This window comes from Arachis stenosperma, chromosome 9 (genome assembly GCF_014773155.1).
Source record: "Arachis stenosperma cultivar V10309 chromosome 9, arast.V10309.gnm1.PFL2, whole genome shotgun sequence".
Lineage (NCBI taxonomy): Eukaryota > Viridiplantae > Streptophyta > Magnoliopsida > Fabales > Fabaceae > Arachis > Arachis stenosperma.
The window spans coordinates 148,986,254-149,011,103 of record NC_080385.1 but is presented as its reverse complement, the minus strand read 5'-3'; the positions used below and the strand labels follow the sequence as shown (position 1 = coordinate 149,011,103).

The 24,850-nt window shown below is 33.1% G+C and overlaps 1 protein-coding gene, 1 long non-coding RNA gene and 1 pseudogene across 6 annotated transcripts; 2 read left to right on the top strand and 1 right to left on the bottom strand.

The window, feature by feature from the left end:
- The first annotated feature begins 276 nt into the window (after positions 1–276).
- LOC130951195 (putative F-box/LRR-repeat protein At5g54820) lies at positions 277–10,823 on the top strand. The gene is made up of 5 exons (XM_057879831.1): positions 277–551; positions 6,767–7,058; positions 8,441–9,412; positions 9,920–10,093; positions 10,352–10,823. The coding sequence occupies exons 2-5, from the start codon at positions 7,053–7,055 to the stop codon at positions 10,643–10,645; spliced, it is 1,446 nt and encodes a 481-aa protein (XP_057735814.1). The 5' UTR covers positions 277–551; positions 6,767–7,052; the 3' UTR covers positions 10,646–10,823.
- Positions 10,824–11,909: 1,086 nt separating this feature from the next.
- LOC130951139 (ATP-dependent Clp protease proteolytic subunit-like) lies at positions 11,910–13,717 on the top strand (annotated as a pseudogene).
- Positions 13,718–16,741: 3,024 nt separating this feature from the next.
- Positions 16,742–19,161, bottom strand: LOC130947438 (uncharacterized). 5 transcript variants are annotated; one of them, XR_009072677.1, is made up of 6 exons: positions 18,572–19,161; positions 17,936–18,261; positions 17,719–17,789; positions 17,504–17,621; positions 17,125–17,254; positions 16,742–16,971 (listed from the first exon to the last, which is right to left on the bottom strand). It is a non-coding gene; the product is annotated as an uncharacterized LOC130947438 (long non-coding RNA). The 5 variants fall into 5 exon arrangements; XR_009072674.1 differs by having other exon boundaries at positions 17,513–17,621; XR_009072676.1 differs by having other exon boundaries at positions 17,513–17,621; positions 17,936–18,237.
- Between the last annotated feature and the right edge of the window lie 5,689 nt (positions 19,162–24,850).

The window sequence follows — 24,850 nt, the reverse complement described above, 5'->3', positions numbered from 1 at the left end:
ACAAATATTCTATTTTCTTGTAATGGCAAGTAACCTTTCCTTCACCGAATTTTGTGGTTTTTTCTAATAAAGGAAAATATGTCTAAGTAAAAAGTCGTGAATAATAATTTTTTGTACAATCTGAGTTGTGCATCCTTAATTTCTTTCTCAATTTGAATCGTAATTTTTTTTTTAATGAAGGGAAGGCCTAAAGGTCCAACAAAAACACAAAACTAGCTAATCCAAATCCTAAAGAAAACCACTCCTTTACCATCAGCATTCAAGAAAGGGGCAAGAAAAAGGGAAGGGGTTGAAGGGGTGTATTTCCACCGACTCCGAGCATATTTAGCCAAAATATCTGCAGTAAAATTCGCCTCTTGAAACACATGGTAGATGACACAATTAACCATTTTTTTATTGAAGGTTTTTTATTACATGGATTAAGGCCGAGCTACCATGGAAGGAGCTGGACAACGCACGCGGAGTCAGACTTGACTTTCATCCTATCAATTTCCAAATCAATCACCAATTGGAGGCCATTGTAGACAGCCCAGAACTCAACGTCTGTTATGGTAACATTTTCTATCTTCATTATGAATCCAGCAATAACAATACCATTAGTGACGATTTTGCCTTGCACAATAATAAAAATAAATCATGATTCAAGATTTCATATAAATTCAGATTCCCACCTAAAATATATGCATTACACCATTGTTTTTAGAAAGTTCAGTAATTTTATGACCCAAAATGGGAAGATTACAAAAGGACATGACTATAATGTCATTTACATCACTCTCCATTATAAGAAAGTCATTGGATACTATCGGATTTATCGGCAAATTTATTGAAAAAAATCTATCGGTAATCTATTATCATTGGATTTAATGGCGGAATAAATCTAACGGTATAAACTTTGCCGTAAATTCCTCAATAAATCCATCGGTAATATCTTATTTACAAATAATTAAATTAATAACTATCGACGGCCCGTAAATCCATCGATAAACTAAAATTTATTTTTAAAAATACTAACAATTAAGTAATTTATCATCCACAACATCAATCATAGATTATAATAAATTAAGTTAATATAATAGTCAAATCAAACACCAATTCATATCCAATAAGACTTTCATTTTCAACAATCCCATAATCATTACAGCAATTTATGATGCAAATACATAACATTACTATGAGCAAATAGAAATTATATGTAGATCCTATTGATTTATCTAAATTTGTAGTATCTCACCCTATAAATGTTTAAAAGGAACTAATACTAAAGTCATTGGGAGCAAGAGAATTTTTATATAGGAAATTCAACATTCCAATCATAATATGGACAAGACGACAAAAGAAAACAATCTCTCAAAAATGGAACCTGACATCTGAAAGCATGTCATAAAAATTCTTCATAGTTCGAATTTGAAGAAAAAGAGAAAGCAAATAGTTTAGTTCTAATCTCAACAAATTATAAAATAAACAATATTTGAAAATCATTGAGCATGGCCAAATGGATAAATGCATTATGTTTATGATATATGCACATAATTGATCACTTTAGCTTATTATAATAATTCAATATTTTCTTGTATTGTAACTTCTTTATCTAAAAAACAATCTAACAAAAAAGAATGAAAATGGATTTTGTAAGCATGCAATTTCAGAAAGTACATTTAATATAATATTCAATCTTAAACCTTGAGTATAATATAAATGAGTGGTAAATTATGCAGGAACTCCAAAGTATAAAATTGACTAGAAATAGTTCTGATAACATTAAAATTGATCTACAGATTCTTTGAATTAGAAAGGCAATGGCAAATTGATAGCTACAAGGGTGAATCAGCATTACATATTTGCAATATAAGTAATACTTACCTGTATATCATCGACAAAGATACCATCAATTCTTCCTTCTTTTGAAAGGAAAGAAACAAATGTCAGGGAGTAAGCATTGCCTAATTAAACATTATTTTTAAGTAGCTATTCTTTTAACAAAGTTAAATTCTCACCTTCAAATTTAAAACACAAATGTTGGATTGCCTAATAAATTCAAAAAGGGATACATAAAAAAGGAAACCATCCAATTTAAAAGTGTGATGTTATAAATCAACAGACAGTGTTATTTTATCCAAGCCATAGACGAAAACAATTTTAGATTTATGAAACCAATTCTTTTTTCTTTTAATTCTCATAATATCGACAAAATATAAAATTGTTGCCATATTCATAAATCTCAAACAAAAACAATTCACCAAAAGCAACAAGATCATACCTTTGGGAAAACTGTGGACGAAGGGCAAAATAGACACTTATCAAGAACTAAAACAATAATATGAACAGTAAGCAGGAGCGTCAGTAACATAACTGGCAGCAACAGCCAGCGAATAGAGTTTTTGACGAGAAGAAATAACAGAGACGTGCAACAATAATACAAACAAAGGCTTAACAAAATAGAGCTTCTGGTGAGAAGCATACACGATGGGTTTATGTTTTCATTTTGCATAGGGAGAAGAAGGAGGACAACCTACCTAGAGGGAGGAAGGAGGCAGCTCCGGCGACAAAAAGGGAACAGTGGCGGCAGCGATAGAGCGACTAACGTGACGCAAGGAGCACCAACCGAGTTCACGCTGTTTTTGGATGCTGTTGATGGTAGCCGATGCAAGCGGAAAGGGATGCTAGAGGTAGTTTGGTGAAGAGAGAGAGAGAGACAGAGAGAGAAAGAGAGGGAGAGAGAGAGAGTGAACTCGGAAAAGTGAGGGAAGAAGGATTCACATTTGAATTTTAAACCAGTTTACTGTTGGATTTACCGTCGGCTTAATCCAATGGTAAGTTGGTGAAACACAACATTTTATTAAATTGATTTATCGTCGGCAAAATTCGACGGTAAATTTGCCGTAACTGTGGCGCCAACAAAATCATATTTTGCGTCATTAATCACCGTCGGATTTAGCGTTAGAATGTAAAATCCGACAATAAACATTTTCAAAAAATCTAAGCTACCTTACATTCGACGCAAAACTCGCCGCTTAATTCTCCGGTAATCGTCGACGCTAAATTCGACGGTAAAGCCAATGATTCTCAGCGTTTTTCTTGTAGTGTGCATTCTGTGAACAAGAACTTTGGAAATAATTTTATAGAAAACCTTGCTTAAGCTAATAGATCTAATTTGGGTCATGGACTCTGCTTCTGGGTACTTGGGAATTAAGCTGGGTGTGATCGAATGCCCTCAATGTAACACCCTTACAACCAGAATGTCACGCAAGTAATAATTGGATGGTAACTCTAATTAGTACAACACTGTGTTTTTCTCACTCGCAAAGTGTTACCGTCGGAGTTATCCAATTCTCCATAAATTCGAATCGTGAACCAACTCTCTCTCGTTACCATCACCTGCCGGAGCCTTTGGTGCCACCGTCGCTGGACGTTGTCGTCGCTCACCACTAGGGAGGTTGGGAATGCTGCCGCTGTTCTTGGTGGCCACTGCCATTGGTGTCACCGTCACTATTAGCACCACCATTGCTTCAGCATCTTGCAACCAACATCAAAGATAAGTTTAGCATAGTTTTTTAATTTTATTAAGATTTTTATGTGAGTTTAGCGTTTTTTGTTAAATAATTTTATTAAGATTTGGTATAGTTTTTTTTATTATTTTTCAGACTTTTTTGTGACTTTAGGATTTTGTTTGGTATTTTTTTAAATTGTTGATTAAATTATGGTAATGGAGTTTGTGGTTAGGGTTTGGTCTGTGGTTTTTAGTTTTTTTGGATTTTTTTTTTGTGAGTATAGGAATTTTGTTATTCTACTTTATTATCAAACTATTAATTAAAATAGGGTAATGCAGTTTGTGATTAGGATTTTTTTATGTTAATTTAACGTAAATAGAAATTATAACTAAGTTAATATAGGTTAATTAGGGTGAGATTAACAGTGTTCGACTTTGTGTAATTTGCTGAATTAGTTAGTTTCACTTTGTGAGTTTAATAAGTTTTCTTTCTTATTAGGACGGTGCTATTTCTTTGAGATTAATTGGATTTTGCTTCTTCCGTATTTTGTGCATTCGTGTTTCAGGTAGGTTTTTTATTTCTAACTATGATTATTTGTTTAAGTTTTATATTCGACTTACTTTTCCTAGGATAGTGTTTTAGGACGAAAGTGGGAGAAGGTCGAATAGAGGTACCTTTTTGAAACCCTTCTTTGTTAGAAAATTGTGGAGTTAAGGGGTTGCGCACTAGAACTATTAGGATTTGATATGTTATTGAATTTGTGTTTGTTCTAATATGTGCTTGCAGTTGTTTCTTTTGTGAAAATTGTTATATTTGTTTGATGCATATCTCTGAACTAAGGAAAAGTTCTGCTGAAATTTCGTGTGATTTGTTTTAAAACTTGTTTGGTTTGTAGAAGATTCTAATTAAGAGTATGCTCTACCTAAAGTTGTAAAAACTTTAACAATTTTGTCTTGTTCGTCAAATTCTAGGCTGTGTGATTCAAAATGATTCTAAATCATCGTCTATCGATGTATGATAGAGATATCGGTGGAGGGGGATTAAAACCTGAATTCTTTGAAGGGGTTGACGCGTTTGTTGGGCATGTGTTCAGTATAAAACCGTTTAGATATGAAGGGATAGCGATGTGTCAATGTGAAAAGTGTTGGCTGACTAAGTAGTTAGGATCTGCAGATACAACACTTCACATTTACCGTAACGGATTCAAGGATAGGTTTTAGATGTGGACAGAGCACGGAGAAGTGGACGAACAGAAAATTAACAGGTATGACTTGAATTTCAATAGGTCCGACTGTCGATTAACAAGGATTTGAGTGAAAAGAGAACTAAACATGGAAGACATCACTTGGGAGGGTAACCAGGAGAAATACAACAAGATAGTATATGATGCAATAGGTGTTACGGAGCAGGAAGAGGCTGAAAAAAGAGCCTAACTCAAAGAAAAAAATATTTTATCATTTGTTAGAATCTATTGTGAGACTGTTGTTTGAAGGAAGCGTTTATTCGGAGTTGTCTGCCTGTGTTAGAATGGTGACTATTAAGTCGGAGTGAAATCATACGCAAGAGTCTTTTGATAAGTGGGTCACCTTTTGCAACGATCTGGTACTTGTCGGGATCTATGACATCCCCCGAAATCACAACAAAGCAAAGAAGCTAGTTTTGAAACTAGATATAAATTCTTTGAAAATTGATTGTTGTTTGAATGGGTGTATGCTGTATTTCAAGGGGATGCAGACCTAACAGAATGTAAATTCTATAAATCACCGATATTCCAAGTTGAGAGAGAACAGATTAGTAAACACTAGTTAAAGAGAATTCTAATGAAATGAAAGCACTACTTGCCCTTGATCCCTATTTTGAAATGATTGTATGTATCGATGAGTTCGACTCCTTACATGACCTGTTATAGTAACAACAAGAGAGATAATGGAATCATAACGCACCCATCAAATGGAGAAGCCTGAAAGTATTTTGATTGGGTCCATTCTACATTTGTGAGCAAGTCGAAAAATGTTAGACTAGCTTTGTACTCAGATGGATTCACACCGAATTTCAATTTCGTTAACGCGTACTCTTATTGGCCTATAGTCATGACACCGTATAACATGAATCCCAAAATGTGAATAAAAGATCCGTACATGTTCCTAAGTTGCATCATACCTGATCCCAGCAATCTGAAGACTAAAATGAATGTTTTTTTGTAGTCATTGGTGGATGAGTTAAAACACCTATGGATCCAAGGTGTCAATTTTTTTCTCTAACTTAAAATTTTTTTCTCTCTTTTTGTGGTAAAAATGTGATTATTTTTTGCTTAATGATTGTCTTAAATTAAATGATGAAGTCTAACCTAATTAATATGATAAATGGGTGTTGGAAAATCAGAACAGAATGAACTGAGAATAAGAGAGAAGGGACATGATTTCGAGGAAATACAGTCAACCTCATAATGACGTGTTTATCCGCAGTTAATCGCGATTAGTTACTCGTAATTAAAAACACAGTAGAGAGAGGTGAGAGGCTGAGAAGGAGAGGCAAGTTACTTAGGTGGCAAGTAAGAGGATTTGGGGTCTCTACGAGTCGTTTGCAGAATAATAGTCAAAAATTCAATTTAGGTAATTTTTACTGTGCGATAAAATAATTAATAACTAAAATTTATTCTTAAAAAAGTAAATCATGAATAGATGACTAATATAAATCTTGTGACATAATTACCTGAGTAGAAAATTTTTTATTATTAGAGTTTTTTTTTATGAATACAAAACCGTCTCTAAAATTTTTTTGACTCAAAAACTTTTTATTGAAAAAAATAAGTCAACAATAAACTAATATTTAATATGGACTAATCAAAATTGACTTAGAAGAATTAATTATTTTTATAAAGTCAAATTTGACCTTATAATTTATTTATTTATTTTTTATTTTTTTTTTTTTTGTTGGTGAATTGGACAACTTCCAATTCTAAGTACTCTAATAGATTGGACAACCCCCAATCTTAGGTACACAATACACACCCACACATTTCTTATATACTTATCAATTTTTTCTTCTCGGTTGTACTTGATAGGACTCGAACCCGAGACCTTTGTGATGAGGAAGGGGCGAAATGCCGTATGAGCTACGGCTTATTAGCATTTAATTTTTATTTTTTAAAAAAATCTGTATCTGTCTGGATATTTTTTGTTGGGCCGTGATTCTAAAAGTACCAAATAAATTTAAAAATTACCAAAAAAAATTATTTACCAAAAATCGAATTCTTACGTCGGTGGATTTCTTAGCTTCTACAGCATCAATGGAGTGTTCAACTAATCAATCCCCAAGTTCCACCTCTAGTGGCTTAAAACATTCTTAATACCAGAAGGAATCTAGGAATAGACAAATGAATTTGGTGCAAAGAAAAAGATGGTGCTTACTTTGTTAATTCTGGATACCGAGTTGCTTTTGGCTTCTTCCATCCACCGATTGGTTTTCTCTCAAAAGTCTTGAAGCAGAAAACATTATGGAGATCAATATGGTTAATTAAAGCCCCAGACAAGACCAAGCTTTTTGTGTGGCGAGCTATCCATGAAGGTATTCCTGTAAACTTGCGACTTCATAATAGATTCTCTAATTTCTCTACCAATTGTCCTAGATGCAGAATAGAACCAGAATTAATTGTTTGTTGCTTAATAAATTGCCCCCAATCACCCAAAGTAGTATGGCAAGAACTTAATTGAACTCACCTTCTTTGGAAGTTAAGTCTCTGGCGATGGTGGCAATAGAAATGGCGAGAAGAGCAACCCTAGATGATAGTGATAGCGGTGATAATAGTAATAGCAGTGAAAAATAAGTTAAAATTTATTTTATTTAATATTTATTAATTTATTTGACTGATTTTAACTAAATTTTTTTAGTTATCAAACATTTCCGTTTCTTTGTTGGAGATGTTCCTTTTTCTCTTTCTTTCTTTCTATCTTACTCTGTTTCCTCTTCTATAAATGTTATTGATGTAATAAAATTTGGTATTTACTACTACTTTTATTAGTTGTCCAAGTTGAACCTATTATTTTCCTTTGGAAATCAATAAAATTTCTTATAAACGTTATCCAAATGTAAACTTGTTCTCCTCTTCTGTGGCTTTTGCTTTTATTTATTTATTTATTTATTTTTTGGTCTGGACCCTACCCAACTTTCTAAAAAGGAATCATCCACTTTACGAAGGAGTCTATAATATTAGTGTTTTTTCGTATTTGTATGTACTAAATATTTGAAATAAGTATCAATACTATTTTCAACCTATTAGTCTTGTGTGTTTCGAATATCTTGAAAATAAATCAATATTATCATATTATTAGTTCAAAAAATTGGAATTAACATTTTTTAACTAATATTCAATCAACTATGTTCTTAATTCTACCAATCTTTTTCTTCCCTGCTACCCGATTATTGACTTATAAAAGAACATTTAAAATTTTTATTTATTGATTGTTGGTCGCAAAAGTTATTCTTTAATTAAACTGCCAACAATAAATGTAAGAAAGAAATATAAATAACAGAAAATATGGAATGTTTCTAATAAAAATGCTAGAGGAATATAAAAAATTAGTTACTAAATTAATAATTATTTATATATTTATATTTGCTTCACATATTTTTAACTCATTAAATTATTAGTAAGTAATATTATCCTCTGTATAATTTTTTGGGGCTACGTTTGTTTATTCTTCTCAAATATTTTTTACAAGTTCAGGAAATTGTCTCCCATATATACATTTAATTTATAATTATTTATTAGTTATCAACGCTATACACTTATTTTGGTTTTTTTTTTTATTTAAAAAGACCCTTATTTATCTCAAAGATTGTTTTATCATCTCTTTACTAATTACCAATCATTGCATTGTCTTTTAATTTGCACCACTTCGTATTCAAAAACCTCCCTATAAATATAATTAATAATTCTTCATATATAGTTCCATCATTCCATAACCATTTCAAGAACTAGAAAGATGGAAGGAGAAGAAACCGACAACATTTCTTCATTACCCGAAGCGCTTCTCCTCAACATTCTTTCCTCGCTTCCTTTCAAAGAAGCAGCGAAAACATGTATCCTCTCCAAGAAGTGGTTGAAGATGTGGCAATCTACCAACACAGTGAAGAACAACCAACTCGAATGCAAGGACGTAGAAGCTTATGGAGCCGTTGAAGTAGCGCAAAGGAAGGCTTTCAAGAACTTCATCAAGATCTGGATTACATTGCACAAATGCCACCATCTCCACGATAAATTCACCCTCAGGGTTTCTCCTCCTTCGAACTGCGGTGACATCGTTGGAGCCTACGTCAATTTCGCCGTAGAGGACGGCGTGAAAGATTTGGAACTCGATTTCGCGGAATCGCAGTCGGAGGACGAACATCCTGAAGAGAATATCCACGATGCGGTTGAATTTCCGAGAAGCCTTTATGAGAACAAGAAACTGCACCAGAAGCTCGAGAGTTTGAAACTGCACTCGTGCAGTTTCGCGCCTGGAAATTTCGCCAATTTTGTGGCACTGAAAGATGTCACTCTTGCAAGGATTCCGTTGGAATTGGAATCGATTAGGACGCTGTTATCGACGTGCGAGTGGATGGAGAGTTTGAGCCTGAAGAACTGTTGGGATATTGAATCCTTTGATATAGAGAAATTGGAACTGAAAAAGTTGGTGATTGATAGGTGCATATTTCGAATGGATTATATCGGTTTTGAGGCGCCAAATTTGAAGGTTTTCAAGTACTGTGGTTCGGAGCCGCCGTTGTCTGAAGTGAAGGTGGTAGCTGGCACCATAGAGGAGGCAGATCTTGATTTAAGCCCCATGGATGAGTTCGATGAATGTGGCAACGAACTTCAGAATTTTCTTCAAGATTTCTTTGTGGTCAATGTTCTTACAGTTTGCAGCGTGATTCTTCAGGTACTTCGTATATGTTTGTTATTGCAACGGTTTCTTTGGTTTTGGGAATAGTAATAGTTAGATATGGTAGACTGTAAGACTATATTTCAGTACTAGATTACTAGCTTTATATTTAAGTATATATACTAATATAGATAAATGAATCAATGTATTTATGTTTAATGATATGCTAGATGTATATCAATATAGTAGATATATTAAAATGCATAATTAAGTGAGTCATAGAGGAGGTTAAATAAGAAATGTAAAAATTAGTTTGTTTTGCTGATGTATTAATATTATTTAAAAATATTTCGTATACGTTAAAAATAAATTACTAAATAAGTTATTATATTATTTAATTTAATTTTAATGTGTATTTTATATTTTAGTATATATTTTATATTAATAATTGGTTTGGTGAAATTTTTTTTTTACATATAATAAGATATTGTTAATACGGAATTAAATTTTATACAGTAACCAAAACGTTTTATGTGATTTTATTAATTTGTTAATGAATGAAAGGTGATTCCTTCGGGAGATGAACCGGTGAAGCTACCAGGGGATTTGAGGGTGAGACACTTGAAGATGAAAATCCAAATGCATCCCCAAGAATTTTGCGGATTCCTTTGGTTTCTCAACAGTTGTCCTAGATTGACCAAAGTTACAATAGACCTTGACCGCTGCAATATCCTTTCCGTGAGTCAATTCAAGTCAAATGCTTTTCATTTAAATTATAGGATTTAGGTATTTTGAAAAGCACGTTTTATAAATATAATAATAACATTTTTTTAATTTCTGATCTTTTCAATTTATTGTAATAAACAATTTTATTTTTCAATATTTTTAAAATATTATGTTAGGACACATATTAACAACAAACAAGATTCTTAATTATATGTAAAACATGAATAATAATAATAATAATAATAATATTTTTTTTTTTTGTGTTAGCAGGAATATGAAGCCCCTTATGTTGTGGATCTTAAGGACAGGAAGAGTTTGCCAGTGCCAACTTGCTTCAGAAGCAGCCTCAGGGAAGTGGAAATGAATGGGTTTATAGGAACAAGCAGCCAACTCTATGCATGCTCCTATTTCATCAGAGCTGCTTCAATTTTGACGAAGCTCAGCATTTGTTTTTTGAATAACAAGAATGATGACCCTCACACGGTGGAGCTGCGTCGTATTTTAGAATCTCAATTGCTCCGCATTCCAAAGGCTTCAAGTGATTTGGCCATAATAATTCGTTGACTGTTATTATGGTTGGGAGAAAACTCTTTGTTAATAGATAATAGAGATGCAGAGTTATATATGGTTAAGGAGTGCACTGATAAAGATGTCTGCACAGTAATTTTTCCCCCCAAATAAACTACTGATGAACTCTAGATCTATCTATCCTATGAAATTTTAATATAATATTTGGTGGTTTGATTAGTAATGCAACATTATTATTGAATAACATTATTATTGAATAGTTAGTTTCACAAAATTACTTTATCTTACAAATTTAATATATAATTAAATATATTTTTTTGAAGATGCAGACACTATTTGAGAGAAAAAGTATTTAAGGATGCAACTTAATTATATTTGACAGTAAAAAAAATTAATTTTAATGTATTATTAATATAAAATAATTTATACATCATCCAATTATTAATTCTAAATAAAAAAGATAATATATATATATATATGAAGAAATTCGTCCACCCCCAATATATTTTATAGTTTCTCCCATAAAAAACTTAAGATACCAATTCTATTTGTAATGAAAAATCTTTCGATTGAGGTATTCTCTCTTTCACTCCAAAAAATATTGATTGAATCATCAAAAATCTGGAGCGTGAAGTGTAATGAAATTCAATTAGATCGATCTTTTAGTCTTTTAGGGGGTATCCAAAGTAGTATTCTCAATTTTAAATTATTTATGGTTGGCTTGAAAAATGAAGTATCCAGACTCTGTTTAGACAAACCCAATTGGATAATATACCAAGGATTACTACTTCTAGCATGTCATATATGTGAAAAAAGAAATACAGAATCAGGGGGTGCGTAGCAAAAGAAAAAAGATGTGGTATTGCAATATTTGTCCTATATGTGCAAATAAGAATTGGGCATATCTTTACTCAAAGTAAAACAAAAACCTAAAAGAAAAGAATGGAAGAAGCCCATTCAGAAACAAAAAAATAACATTGTGATTTAATTTTATTTAGATTCGATCTCGATGAAAACAATACATTAATAAGGAGTTAGTTCAAAAAGTTAAATACATTCTATATGTATGGATAAAAGAAGGGCTCGAAGGTCCTCTTTATTGAAAAAAAATTGTAAGAAAAAGACCTTTTTTCCTTCGTTAGAAATTCTAAAAAGTCCATTCTAAAAAAGAGTCATAAAGTAATAAAAAAAGGGGTTGAAATCTACGCATTGATTTATTTTTGCGATTTTTTGTGAACCGTATGCATCAAAAGATGCATGTACGGCTCTTAAAGGATAAAATCTTATCCTAATCAACCGACTTTATAGAGAAAGACTCCTTTTTTTGGCCAAGAGGTTGATAGTGAAATATCGAATCAACTTATTGGCCTTATAATATATCTTAGTATGGAGGACGAGAACAAAGATTTGTATCTGTTTATAAATTCTCCGGGCGGATGGGTAATACTCAAAATAGCAATTTATGATACTATGCAATTTGTACAACCCGCTGTACAGACAGTATGCATGGGATTAGCTGCTTCAATGGGATCTTTTTTTTGGCAGGAGGAGAAATTACCAAACATCTAGCATTCCCTCACGCTTGGTGCCAATGAGTCCTTTAAAAAAAAAAGAAGACTATGCCTTCGCCAAATAAATGTTAAGTAATAATAGCATGGCACTTCGAGTTCGATATTAATTTTTTTTCAAAAACTATTTGATTCTGTATCGAAGGAGTAGTATGAAAAAAACCGTAGTTACCATTTCATATTATCTATCGGAAGCCTATTTCAGTGTCACAAACTGTTTAGTTTTTGGTTTTTATACCGAAAAAGTTTAAACAATATTTATGTTATGCAAGAATATATATTCTAACTATTTGAAAAAAAAAAGACGCTTTGGGATTGCTGAAGAACAAACGAAATAATAAAGCAACGGAACCATCATAGTATTTTATAAATACTTCAAACAAAAAAGGAAGGATGATTATTGGATCATTTACTGATGCTGATCTGGGTCTGATAGACCTAGTATATGTTCTATTTCTTTGATGGAAGGTCTAAATCAATTCCATAGAAAAACCGTATGTAGGGGTGGCAATATGTACCCTACCCGCGGGTACCCAATCCGATCCCACCCGATCGGGTAGGGTTGTCAACTCGATCCGCAGCGGGTAGGGTAGGGTGCGGGTAGAGTTCTCATGCGGGTAGGGTAGGGTGCGAGTTGAGCTTCAACCCTACCCGACCAACCCGCACTCTATATATGTATATGTTATATACTTATATAAAAATATATTTTAAGTGGATGTTGAACCAAAAACCTCTCACTAAATGCAAAAGATCCTTAACCACTAAAAGAAAATCATTAATTGATAATTTAATATTTTTTTTACATAAAAATCAGTTCTATTTTGAATTATCATCAAGTTATATAATGATAGTGTATATTTTCTGTAACACACGGGTAGGGTCGGATACCCGCGGGTTAAGAGCAGGTAGGGTTAGGGTTGAGATATTCTCAACCCGTGGGTAGGGTAGGGTTGAGTTTATATAAAAATTTCAACCCGCGGATAGGGTTAGGATTGGATCCAAACCCTACCCTACTCTACCCATTGCCACCCCTAGCCGTATGCAATCCGCAAAAGATGTCTGTACGGTTGTTCGATTCTATCTTTTTCCTCTCTCTCGCTTATCGTGCGGCAGAGAGAAAACCAGTATTTTGTTATATCATTAGGGTAATGATCCATCAACCCGCTAGTTCTTTTTATGAAGCACAAATGGGAGAATTTATTCTAGAAGCAGAAGAACTACTAAAGCTACGCAAAACTATCACAAGAGTTTATGTCCAAAGAACGCGCAAACCTGTATCGCTTGTATTCGAAGACATGGAAAGGGATGCTTTTATGTCAGCAGCAGAAGCTCAAGCCCACGAAATGTTGATCTTGTTGCGGTTGCGAATTAGCAGCAATGATTCCGCGCAAACGCACGATTTTCTTTTTCTTTTTATTCATCTAATCTTCTTATTATCTTATCGGATTTCTTATAACTTATAATATTTATATAAAAAATTTCTATTAATTAGTTTATAACTGATTTTTAAACATCGGGTTAAGATTGATCTAAACAAACTCAGTATGTATACGACTCACCATGCCAACTATGAAACAACTTATTAGAAACACAAGACAGCCAATCCAAAATGTCACAAAATTCTCCGCTCTTCGGGGATGTCTTCAGCGCCGAGGAACCTGTACTAGGGTGTATGTGTGACTCGTTCAGATCATAAACTAAGACAAAAAAGGAAAAAAAGATTTTTTCAGTATTGATGTATCAGTTAAGATAGTGAATGAAGCTCTTCCCTTCACTATCTTAACTGAAAAAAATTTATAAAATTTAGAAATGGATAATAAAAAAATGATATCTATATATATTATTTTATTGTGTATCAAATTTATGGCTTTTTGGTTGGTAGAAATTCAACCACCTCAATTTACAATTTAAGATGAGACAAATTTTTACATGGGTAGCAAATTCTTACCTATTAAGCAGGGAAAATCGTTTATTTTCAATAAATAGCAGAAAAATTATACTTTTATTTTTCTTTTTGAAAGAACGGACTACCCAGCTAATATGCATACTTAAATACCGTTACTTTATAGCTAGATTTCATTGTGAAAGACCTATTTTACTGGATATTTCATGGGTAGAGCCAAAGAGTGTGAACTGTACAAGTTAATAATATGAATGAAATCCGGGAAGGGGCTCCGGTGTATAAAGAGGATCTCGCCATTTAAAAAGTAATCATAGAAACGATGAAATCTACCATTTCTTTATATATTTCTATTTTATTTACTATATTTTTTCTCAAATTCAATACACTTTCATATGGATAGGTTAAACGCTTTTAAATAAAAAGCAAAAAATGGTGGTGAGGAAGGTTATAGTAAGCAAAGCCATTGAAATTCTTACTTTATACATTGGAAGAATCTATTTTTGTTATTAATAGACTGGACAGGAAAAAAGAATAACTGAAAAAAATCAAATTGTTATTCATCAAAGTATCATTTATTCAATGACCAAAATTAAACGAGGATATATAGCTTGAAAATGTAAGACAAAAATTCGTTTATTTACATCAAACTTTCGGGGAGCTCATTCAAGACTTATTCAAACTGTTAGTCAACAGAAAATCAAAGCGTTGGTTTCGGCTAACAGGGATAGAGATAGAAAAAAAGAGGGTTTCGCGGTTTGTGTATCCATCGAATAAATGTAATAATTGGTAAGAATAAAAAAAAACAATACAATAGGTATAGTAATTTATTGTATAATATGTATAAGGGCAATTACTTCTTAATCGTAAAATAGTAGCACAATGGGTATCTTAAAGGAAAATTGCCTTCTTATGATTGCCAATGAAATCATAACATAAAATAAAAATTCTCCCGAGAATGAACTCCAGAAAGATAGTAGAGTAGGGATTTGTACGATAAAATAGAATTCATGTAATAAAATCATCAAAATGAACAAGCACGACTCAATAAAAAAAGATTGAATCTTTATTATAGATTATCTTTTTTCTTACAAGACAACAATCAAAATTTGATTGTCAAAGTTTTCGTTTTCGAACAAAACATCAATCCACATTTGATTTGTGTTTCAACTCCAATTTGAATTCACTTAAACAATAACTCTAATTTTTTTTTTAACTGGTAGTAGTAGTTCTAGCGATTGACTCAATTTTTTCAATTTTTTTTTTCATTATTAAGAAAGGGTAATGAAGATAAAATACGAGCTTGTCTTATAGCAATCGTAATTAATCGTTGTTGTTTTAAGGTCAATCTATTCACCCGTCTAGATAATATTTTTCCTTATTTACTAATAAATCAACTAATTAAACTCATGTTTTTTATAATCAATTCGATCCCCCGATTGGATCGGGGGTAAACGCCTACGAAAAGATCGTTTGAGTTTAAGAAAGTCACTTAGATTTATCCATAATTTGTTTATTCCTATTCCGAGAATTCTATTTCTTAACAAAAGAATTTTTTTTATGTATACTTATACAATGAAATTTATTTTATCTATTATGTTATATATAATCTAAATTAGATTATATATAAATTAGAAAATGCATCTATATAAATATTAGAATATGTATCATTCTTCATATTCTTTGTTTGGCAAGGTGACACAGAAATAATCCTTTTTTTCTAATTCTTATCTCTACTTTCTATTTCTTTATCTCTGCATGAATCGTATGTTTGCAATAACAAGAACAAAATTTTCTTAATTCTAATCGACTGGGCGTATTGTGTCGATTCTTTTGAGTAATATATCTGGAAATATCCGTCGATTCCTTATTAACACTCTTTTGAGCACAATAGGCACTACAAGAAACATCATTAAAATCGATGGCCAAATCGACAACTAAGCCGTCGATAATATTAAAATTTGACGGCAAAATGGACGGCGAAGGTGGTTGCTATTAAACTTGTCGATTTTTCAAAATTCTAATAAAATCGATGGCTTGCCTAGCCGTCGATAATAATTTAATAAAATCGACAGTGTTTTTGTCTATAATAAGAGTTTGAGAATTTTACCTTCTTATTAAAATCGACAACGTTGCCATCGATATTATTATATAAAATCGACGCCATTTTTGTCGATATTTGATTCAATAAAATCGACAATATTTTCGTCTATAATATACTTAATAAAATCGACAACTCCGCCGTCGATATTTGATTCAATAAAATTGATACAATTGCCGTCAATTTAATTATTTAGATGCCGACAAATTCTGTGTCTATATTTTATTTTTTTGTCTATTTTAAACTTAAAAAGCGACAAGTCTGCCGTCGATTTTAATAGTTATATTAAAATTAATGTAAATAAACTTTTAAATATAAAAATAAAATAGTAAACAATTAATATAAATAGACTTTTAAATATTACAAAATATCAAACAAAAAGTAAACAAGACAAAATAGTAATAGTCTTTTAAATAGTATAAAAGAGTAAACAATGAATAAATAATCCTCTAACATAAAGACTCAAAATAAAACAAGTAACTAAACTTAGATTTATATTTGTTTAAATTGCAATTCACTAATAATACAAAATATTCAAAACACAAAATATTCAAAACAGAACAAAAAAAAGGAGTTTGATTATGATTATAATTATGGGTGCAGCGTGCATATCACTAGTAACTTACATATACATTAACTAATTAATTAATCAGAAATGAATGGTGGTGGGTTTTGTTGATTATGATGATGACTGGGAAGCAAAGCCATGAGCTTCTTCTTGAGCTTGGTGTTCCAATAGTTCTTTATATCATTGTCAGTCCTTTCTGGCAACTGTGCTGCTATAATTGACCATCTGCAAATTCAAAAAACTATCTAATTGTGGAGGGAGATAGAGCTATAGCTAGATCTAATAGATACATGCATGTGCAACTCAAAGAAGGCAAAGATCTCTTTTCATTTTACCTCTTTTAGATACATGGATATGATGGACAATATAACTATATACCTGCTTCCAATATTAGCATAAAGACTGCAGATTATTCTATCTTCCTCGTCGGAGAATTCACCATGCTTAATGTTAGGCCTCAAATAGTTAAGCCATCTCAATCTACAACTTTTTCCACACCTTTTTAGACCTACATATAAAAAATAAACCATCTTAATTATGTAGCTAGCTAGGGACAAAAAAGGTTCATGTATGTTATTATTATCAGCTTTGTGAGGAAGAGCGATCCAGTTTCCACCAGTTCCATGCTTGTCTATGTATGTTATTATTAATCAACAAATGCACGACCCTTTTTTTGCTCTATTCTCAGCTGCCACAAAACTTAGCATAAGATTCATTGGTTCTGCTATACTTAAACAAAGAGAAGGTTATTAATTACCATTGGTACCTGGTCATTCTCCAATAATGCTCTCCAATTTTGCATCTCAACAAGTGCCTTTGCTGAACCGTAGGATAGAGCTATCCGGTAATTCAAATCTCCAAGCCATATAATTTGACTGAAAAATGAATCAAAATCAAAATTACAAGAGTGTGTGGAAAGTGGAAACAGAAACGCTTTTTATGTTCATTCTGTATAATAAGATTCATCCTTACTAAGTACCACTAACTACATCAGTTAGTATCTGCTATTGCATCCAATGATGAACCATTACTATAGAAAATACCTGTGAAGAGAATAAAATAAGCATGAGATGATGAATACTTGGATACATGCAAGCAAATACACATGATTATGCAATCCTTCTAGAGTAAATAACACAGAGCAAATCGTATTACAAAGTCTAATTAATCATTCAGTGCAGTATCCAACCTCATAATTCAAGCAGCCAGCCTCACGCAACGACAATTCAGCTTCTTTGATATTTCCTGCATCCAGCCTTCCTTGAAGTTGTCCATCCTGGCCAGAACGGCCGCTGCCCGTCGTGGCTAAATAATAGTCCTTGGTGGCAAGAGAATCCGATGTCGAAAGAACTGCCATCTCATCCATGCCTCCTCGTCTCAACTGCTCCCCTGAGCACAGTCACTGCATCATGTTCTTCAAACTCCTCCTCTTCTTCCTCCTCCCCTGCCTATTTCCATTTCTCATGCTTTCTCAACTCACCCAATAACTTCCTACAAGCCACAACCGTTGAACCACTGCCACATATCAAATTCAAATGAAATCACAAAATCATCACCGAAAACAACAAAAAACTGTTTCCATTTCCTATTCAATTAAACATTTAAACTAAATTAGTTTTTCGAAAAAAAAAAAAAAAACAAAAGAAAACCGGAAATCTCAGCAATATGTTCAGGAAAATCATATCAAAATCACACCATCCGAAATTGAAAAGTGATAAGAATCAAACGAATTCAACGGAAAAATAAGTAACGTCACGAAACTGAAGCGAAACCGATGCAAAAATAATAAATTCGCTAAACAATCAAATAGGAATCTCGTACTGACTTCGGTGGTGAATTGAATTTAATTGAGCTCTCAACTCAGGAACCGGTGGAGAAGTCGGAAACACCAAAGAAGAAAAAGAAATTTTGAAACTGAAAAAAAAAAGAATAAAAGAGAGCTATGATCAGAGCAAAGTAAGAAGTAACCTTTTGGTATTTGAGAAAAAGAAAAGTAGAGGGAAAAATCAGAAGGGAGATGAACAGTAACGGCCATTGTTGAAATTCCAGGAATGCATCCATCAATTGAGAGAGAGCGGAGAAGGACCAAAGTAGGAGGAGCGATAGCGGCAACAGAGAGAAGGAGCGCCGGCGGTGCGAGCAAGAGGAGCGACAGCAGCATGGCAGCAACAAAGCGCGATGGCGGCGCAATCGTGACGCCGGTAGCAGAGATAAGGGTTGGTGAATTTAGGGTAAAATGAGGGTTGGTGCGGAAATTAACAATATTCATTGTTTCTGAACTTGGTGAGGAATGCAGAAAAGAAAAGGATAAAATGAGAGTTGGTGAGGAATTTGGGGGTAAAATTGTGTTTCTGAAGTTGGAGGGGGGAAGGAGGAGCTGAGTTGGTGTTTTTAGCAATAAAATCGAAGGTGATGTTGTCGATTTTAATTTGAAAAAAAGTAATGTGTTTTGAATCTATTTTATATATTAAATTTATATCATTCATTTGGTTTTGGAAAGTAATTTATACCATTTAAATTTATCGACGAAAATAGTATCAATATTTTAAATATAAAAATAGACGTTATGTCTGTCGATTTTAAAATAATAGTATTCATAAAAAAATCGACGATCGGACCGTCGATTTTATTATTTTTTTTAATTTTTTTTTAAATATTGACAACAAGCTGTCGAAAAATATCGACGGGAGAGATAACTGTTGATTTTTTGCGTCGAAAAATATACTTTTTCTTATAGTGAGGTACATTCCAAAATAACCCTTACTCGGATATCTTTACCCTTGGTCATGAACCTCCTTTTCTTTTGATTTTGGATTCACTTATCTATTTTTGTATTTGACGAAGAAGGGAATGACAAAGAAATAAAACTTGATAATTCTAAATCCAATTTCGTTTCAATTAATATATTACCAAAAAACTGAGGTAATACAAACAAAACAAAGATTTCAAACAATTTTTTGAATCGCAGTATAGTATTTTGGTTTTCATTTAAGTATCTTAAATGATATTATTGCCCTCAACCTAACTATTCTATTTCCATTTTTGGTCTTATTCTATTAATATTAAGAATAGAATTGAATTATTCATTCAATTCCATTGAAGCATGTACCAGATTTCGAGTTTCGCGAAGCACAAATCCACCTTTTCTTTTATTTTTTCTCTTTTCTAACTTATTCTATTCGATTCGAATTCTAAAAAAACAAAATATGAGGACTCTTTACCGCTTCCTGCGACAGTAACTATAATTAAAAAAGAGGAATATCAATGCATCCGGAAAAAAAAATTGATTTCGATCAATAGACCCGCTAAAGCTTCGAACCATAGAGTACTTACCACTGATGCCACTGAGAGATATGTTTTAAGATCTCACATTTTTAATCCTCCCTTCTTCTTTATTTCAATTTCTAATACATAATTTTATATAGGCCTATAAAAAATAGTTATTTTGTTAATAACCACTTGAATTTTCTGCCAAATTATTAATTCAAATTTGAAATGTACAATGATTCGTTCGATAGCTTTTTTGTTTTCTAATAAAAAAGGGTATATTTCTGTCCGAACATTCTATAAAAATGAAATAGATTTCCATGTTAGGGAAATTTTCTATTTATTATTATTTAATTTATTATTAACTTAAGAAGTCTTTCTTTGATTATTATATTAAAATTTTTCTAATTAGAATATAAGAATCTTTATATTCTTAATTATATTATATATTATTATATATTATATAATATGAGTAAATAGCTAAATTGGCCCCCGAAAGATAGCCCGATCTCCAAATTGGTACCCGTAAGAAAAAGATAATAAAAATTGTTCCTGAAAAATTTAAAATTGGTAACGTTAGTCCTTTCGTCCAATGTTTGAGTAACGGCGTGAACAGATGCTGACCTGGCCGTTAGTGTGACACCTCAGCAAGACATTAAACGGCATCGTTTTAGCAGCTCCCCATTACAACGCTTTCAGCAACATCTTAAACGGCGTCGTTTTCTTTGCTTCCCATTACAACGCTTGGGTTTTCATCCCTGTTTCCTTACACACGTCTCGAGTTACATCCTTCTTCTGAGAAGAAAAAACTTCTGTAATCCCTTTCTCCTAGTTGTTTCCTCCAGGTAGACGAAGCTTTGAACGGCCACTACCAGGCTTAACCGACGACCACATTGTGCTGGAGTTTGATGAACGTATTTTTGCCGGTATAGAAATTATCAAGTAATCAATCGTAGTATAGTCTAAACCGACGCAAAATCCATCATCAAACAATTCTACAATCTATAACCGAGAGTATTAGTCCCGAGTCGTTCTTCCCTAGGAATGCTACAAGGATGCATGCTATTGGTTAAGTGATCTTTCGTGGCTTGAAGAGTGTGGTATAAAAGTGCTAATAAAAGAAAACAACAATCAATCAATATCAAAAGCCTTGGCCAAGGTTGAACATTGGAAGTTCCATCACTATAGCTTCCTTCAATTGTGATAACAAAGGAGTGTTGCTTCACTTAGTTAACCCCTAATCATAGAGGGAAGTCAAGTAAAAGTAATTAACTCAAGCCACAAGTCCTAGTCTTACCCTAGGGAAGTCTAGTTTTAGTGCACTCTAAGTCAATTAGCAATTCTCAATGCTCAATCAACAATTGACATCCACTATTCAAGTGTCTCCAATGACTCAACCATTAGGCCAAGTGAGGGGATGCTACTCCATATCTAAAGTTGGCATTTTCTCAAACATGTGGAGAGTAAGAATGAAAGACATAGTAAAATTGAGAAAAGGTTTAGAGTCAAAGTAATTCAACACAAGAGATTAACAACAATCAAGAATGAACAACAATGAAAATGAGATCTTCAATGAATTAATAGAATCCAAAACAACAAAGTTAAACCTAAGATCTATGAGAATTGAACAATTACACACACTAATTGAGATTGGAGAAGAGGATCTACAACATGAACAAAGTAAATTGAGTGTTGTAATAGATCTCACCAAGAAATGGTTGAGAATTGACAAAATGAAGATGAATCCTAGAGAGAGGTTGGAGTCTCTCTCTCTACAAATGTAACTAACTAAAAATATCTACAAAAGATGTAAAAATGAGTCTATGGATGTGAATATGTGTTAATCCCCTTCAATCCTTGGTTCTTATATGCAATTTGGCGCCAAAGTTGGTTGCTGAAACCTTCCAAAATCGCCAGGCACGTGTTGCAATAACAAAATCACGTGCGGACTACGACGCGTGCGCGCACGGTACGCGTGCGCGTCCCTGGCTTATTCCGCCATGTGCGCGCGAGCGCCTTGTGCGCGTGCGCGTGCTTGGCCGAGATCAATTCTTTGGCTTTTTGTGCTTCTCTCCACTTGCATGCTTCCTTCCTTGCTCCTTTGATCCATGCCTAGCCTATTTCAACCTGAGATTACTAGCAAACACATCAAGGCATCTTATGGAATCAAGGATGAATTAGAATTCATCAAAATAAGGCTTAGAAAGCATGTTTTTACACTTAAGCACAAATACGGGAGAGATTACAAAACCATGCCAATTCATAGGTTAAATGCGAGAAAAGGTTATCAAAATACTCTAAATTCAATACAAGATAAACCCTAAAAATGGGGTTTATCAACCTCCCCATACTTAAGCCTTAGCATGTCCTCATGCTAAAATAAGAAGGAACTAAGGGTTATGACATTTATTTGAATGCACTAAACTATATGAACTTATCTAAATGCAATTATCTAAAGCAAATGGAAATGCTTAGTTCAAACAAATCAATTCCCAAGAGAGCATGTGTAAGCACAAGAGCTAGGCAATAGGAATTAAGTCCAAACCACAATTGTATTGAATTATCAAAAAGAGTTCAAACTTGCAAGAATATAAATAATATGAGTGAACTCATGTAATTGAACTTTTGAACCCTCACCGGATGTGTATCTGCTCTATTCACTCAAGTGTTTAAGGGTTGATTCACTCAATTCTCTTCTAATCATGTTTTCCAAAATTTGATTTTCTTCTAACAATCAACACTTATTCAATGCATGCATACATTCATCATGAGGTCTTTCAATTAGGTTGTAATGGGGTTAGGGTCAAGGTAGGATCATTTATGGTTAAGTGGACTAGGATTTAAATCTTTGATTAGCATAGACTTTCCCACCTAACTATATAATGACCTATACAAATTCAAACTATTCTAACTACCCATTCTTCGCTTTTTCTTACATACTCATGCATTCTTAATTGATTCATAACACCTATGCATTGATTCCTTTTTATTGAACTTCACCTTGGGGCATTTTGTCCCCTTTTTATTATTTTTTCTTTCCTTTTCATTTTTTTTCCTTTTTCTATATACATTTTTTTCTTTTCTTTTCTTTTCTCTTTTTTTTTTCTTTTTTTTTCCTCTTTTTTTTTCTTTTTCTTTTTTTTTCTTTCAAACTATATACAAGAACATCAATGCATAAGGTCTATACATTTAATCAATACATGAGTATGTACCCAATTCCCCAATATAAAAATACAAAACACAAACACCCTTTTATCCCAACCAATGTCCCAAAGTTTTTCCACTCTTGGATGACACTCACACTCACTAGCCTAAGCCAATCAAAGATCCAAATAAAGGACATTCATTGTTTTCCGCTTTAAGGCTTGTAATGTGCTAAAATAAGAATAAGTGGGTTAAGCGTAGGCTCAAAGTTGGCTAACAAAGGAAGATGAAAGGTAAGGCCATTTGGGTAAGTGAGCTAATGAAATGATGGCCTCAATCATATAAATGCATGAATACACAAAATAATGGACATAAAGAATCAAACAAATCAAAGATTACAATCATAGGAAGAGAATAATGCATACAAGAAGGAAGAATAAGTGGTTATAAAATGTAACCACATCAATAGGCTCAAATCTCACAAGCTTGTGTTCTTAATTCAATACATGATTCACAAAGTATGAAATTCAAGCAAGTTGCATAAAGATATGGCTTCTTCAATCAATTGGGTTGGCGCCCTATGCCCTATAATTAAAATTCTTAGGAAATCTCAATATTTGACTAAGCATTGTTGTGATTGAAAAATTAAAAAATTTTCCCTAGTTTACCCTTTCCTTTTTCACTTAAAACTAATTTCTTATGCAAAAAGAGTGACTAAGTTTCACTTAAAACATGATTTTTAATCACAACCACAAACTAAAAAGAAAAATATATGAAAGAAGATATGCAAAATGCATAAAGATAAATCCAACTAAAATATGGAATCTATCATCCAAAACATCTAAAAATATCCAAAAGCATCAAAATATCTAAAATCCGAAATAAGCAGTAAAGATATCCAAAAGTAAACTCAAAATACATCAAATATATACAAAGGGTATGCAAAGTAAGATAGCTAGAAAAGTGGCCAAAATGTTCACCGGTATCTAATGATGCCACCGGCTACCTCCCCACACTTAAGATCAAGCATCGTCCTCGATGCTAATCCTGAGGATCAAGGATAGGTACACCGATAGGCTCTGGCTGTGGCTGTGGTACCGGCTGAGACTCCTGTGTCTGAGGTGGTGCCTCCATATGTGCTGACTCATCCGCATGAATACCCCCAGTCTGTAAATCTACGTGCTCCTCCTCATGGGTCTCCTCATCGGAACCGGAAGACTCTGGTAGAGGGGGCAGCTCAAGGCCCTGGGCCACAAACATCTGGTCAATCCGATCCAGGCGACGCATGATCTGGTGTTTGCTGCTGATGAGCGGATAATTTATACGCTTTTTGGCATTGTTTTTAGGTAGTTTTTAGTAAGTTCAAGCTACTTTTAGGGATGTTTTCATTAGTTTTTATGTTAAATTCACATTTCTGGACTTTACTATGAGTTTGTGTGTTTTTCTGTGATTTCAGGTAAATTCTGACTGAAATTGAGGGATTTGAGCAAAACTCTGAAAAAGGCTGACAAAAGGACTGCTGATGCTGTTGGAATCTGACCTCCCTGCACTCGAAATGGATTTTCTGGAGCTACAGAACTCCAATTGGCGCGCTCTCAACGGCGTTGGAAAGTAGACATCCAGGGCTTTCCAGCAATATATAATAGTCCATACTTTATTCGGAAATTGATGACGTAACTTGGCGTTGAACGCC

Bases quoted from the DNA above. Each gene is read 5' to 3' on its own strand.
- LOC130951195 (XM_057879831.1), top strand. The intron at 9,413-9,919 runs GTACTTCGTATA...AATGAATGAAAG, and splicing joins TTTGCAGCGTGATTCTTCAG to GTGATTCCTTCGGGAGATGA. The intron at 10,094-10,351 runs GTGAGTCAATTC...TTGTGTTAGCAG, and splicing joins ACCGCTGCAATATCCTTTCC to GAATATGAAGCCCCTTATGT.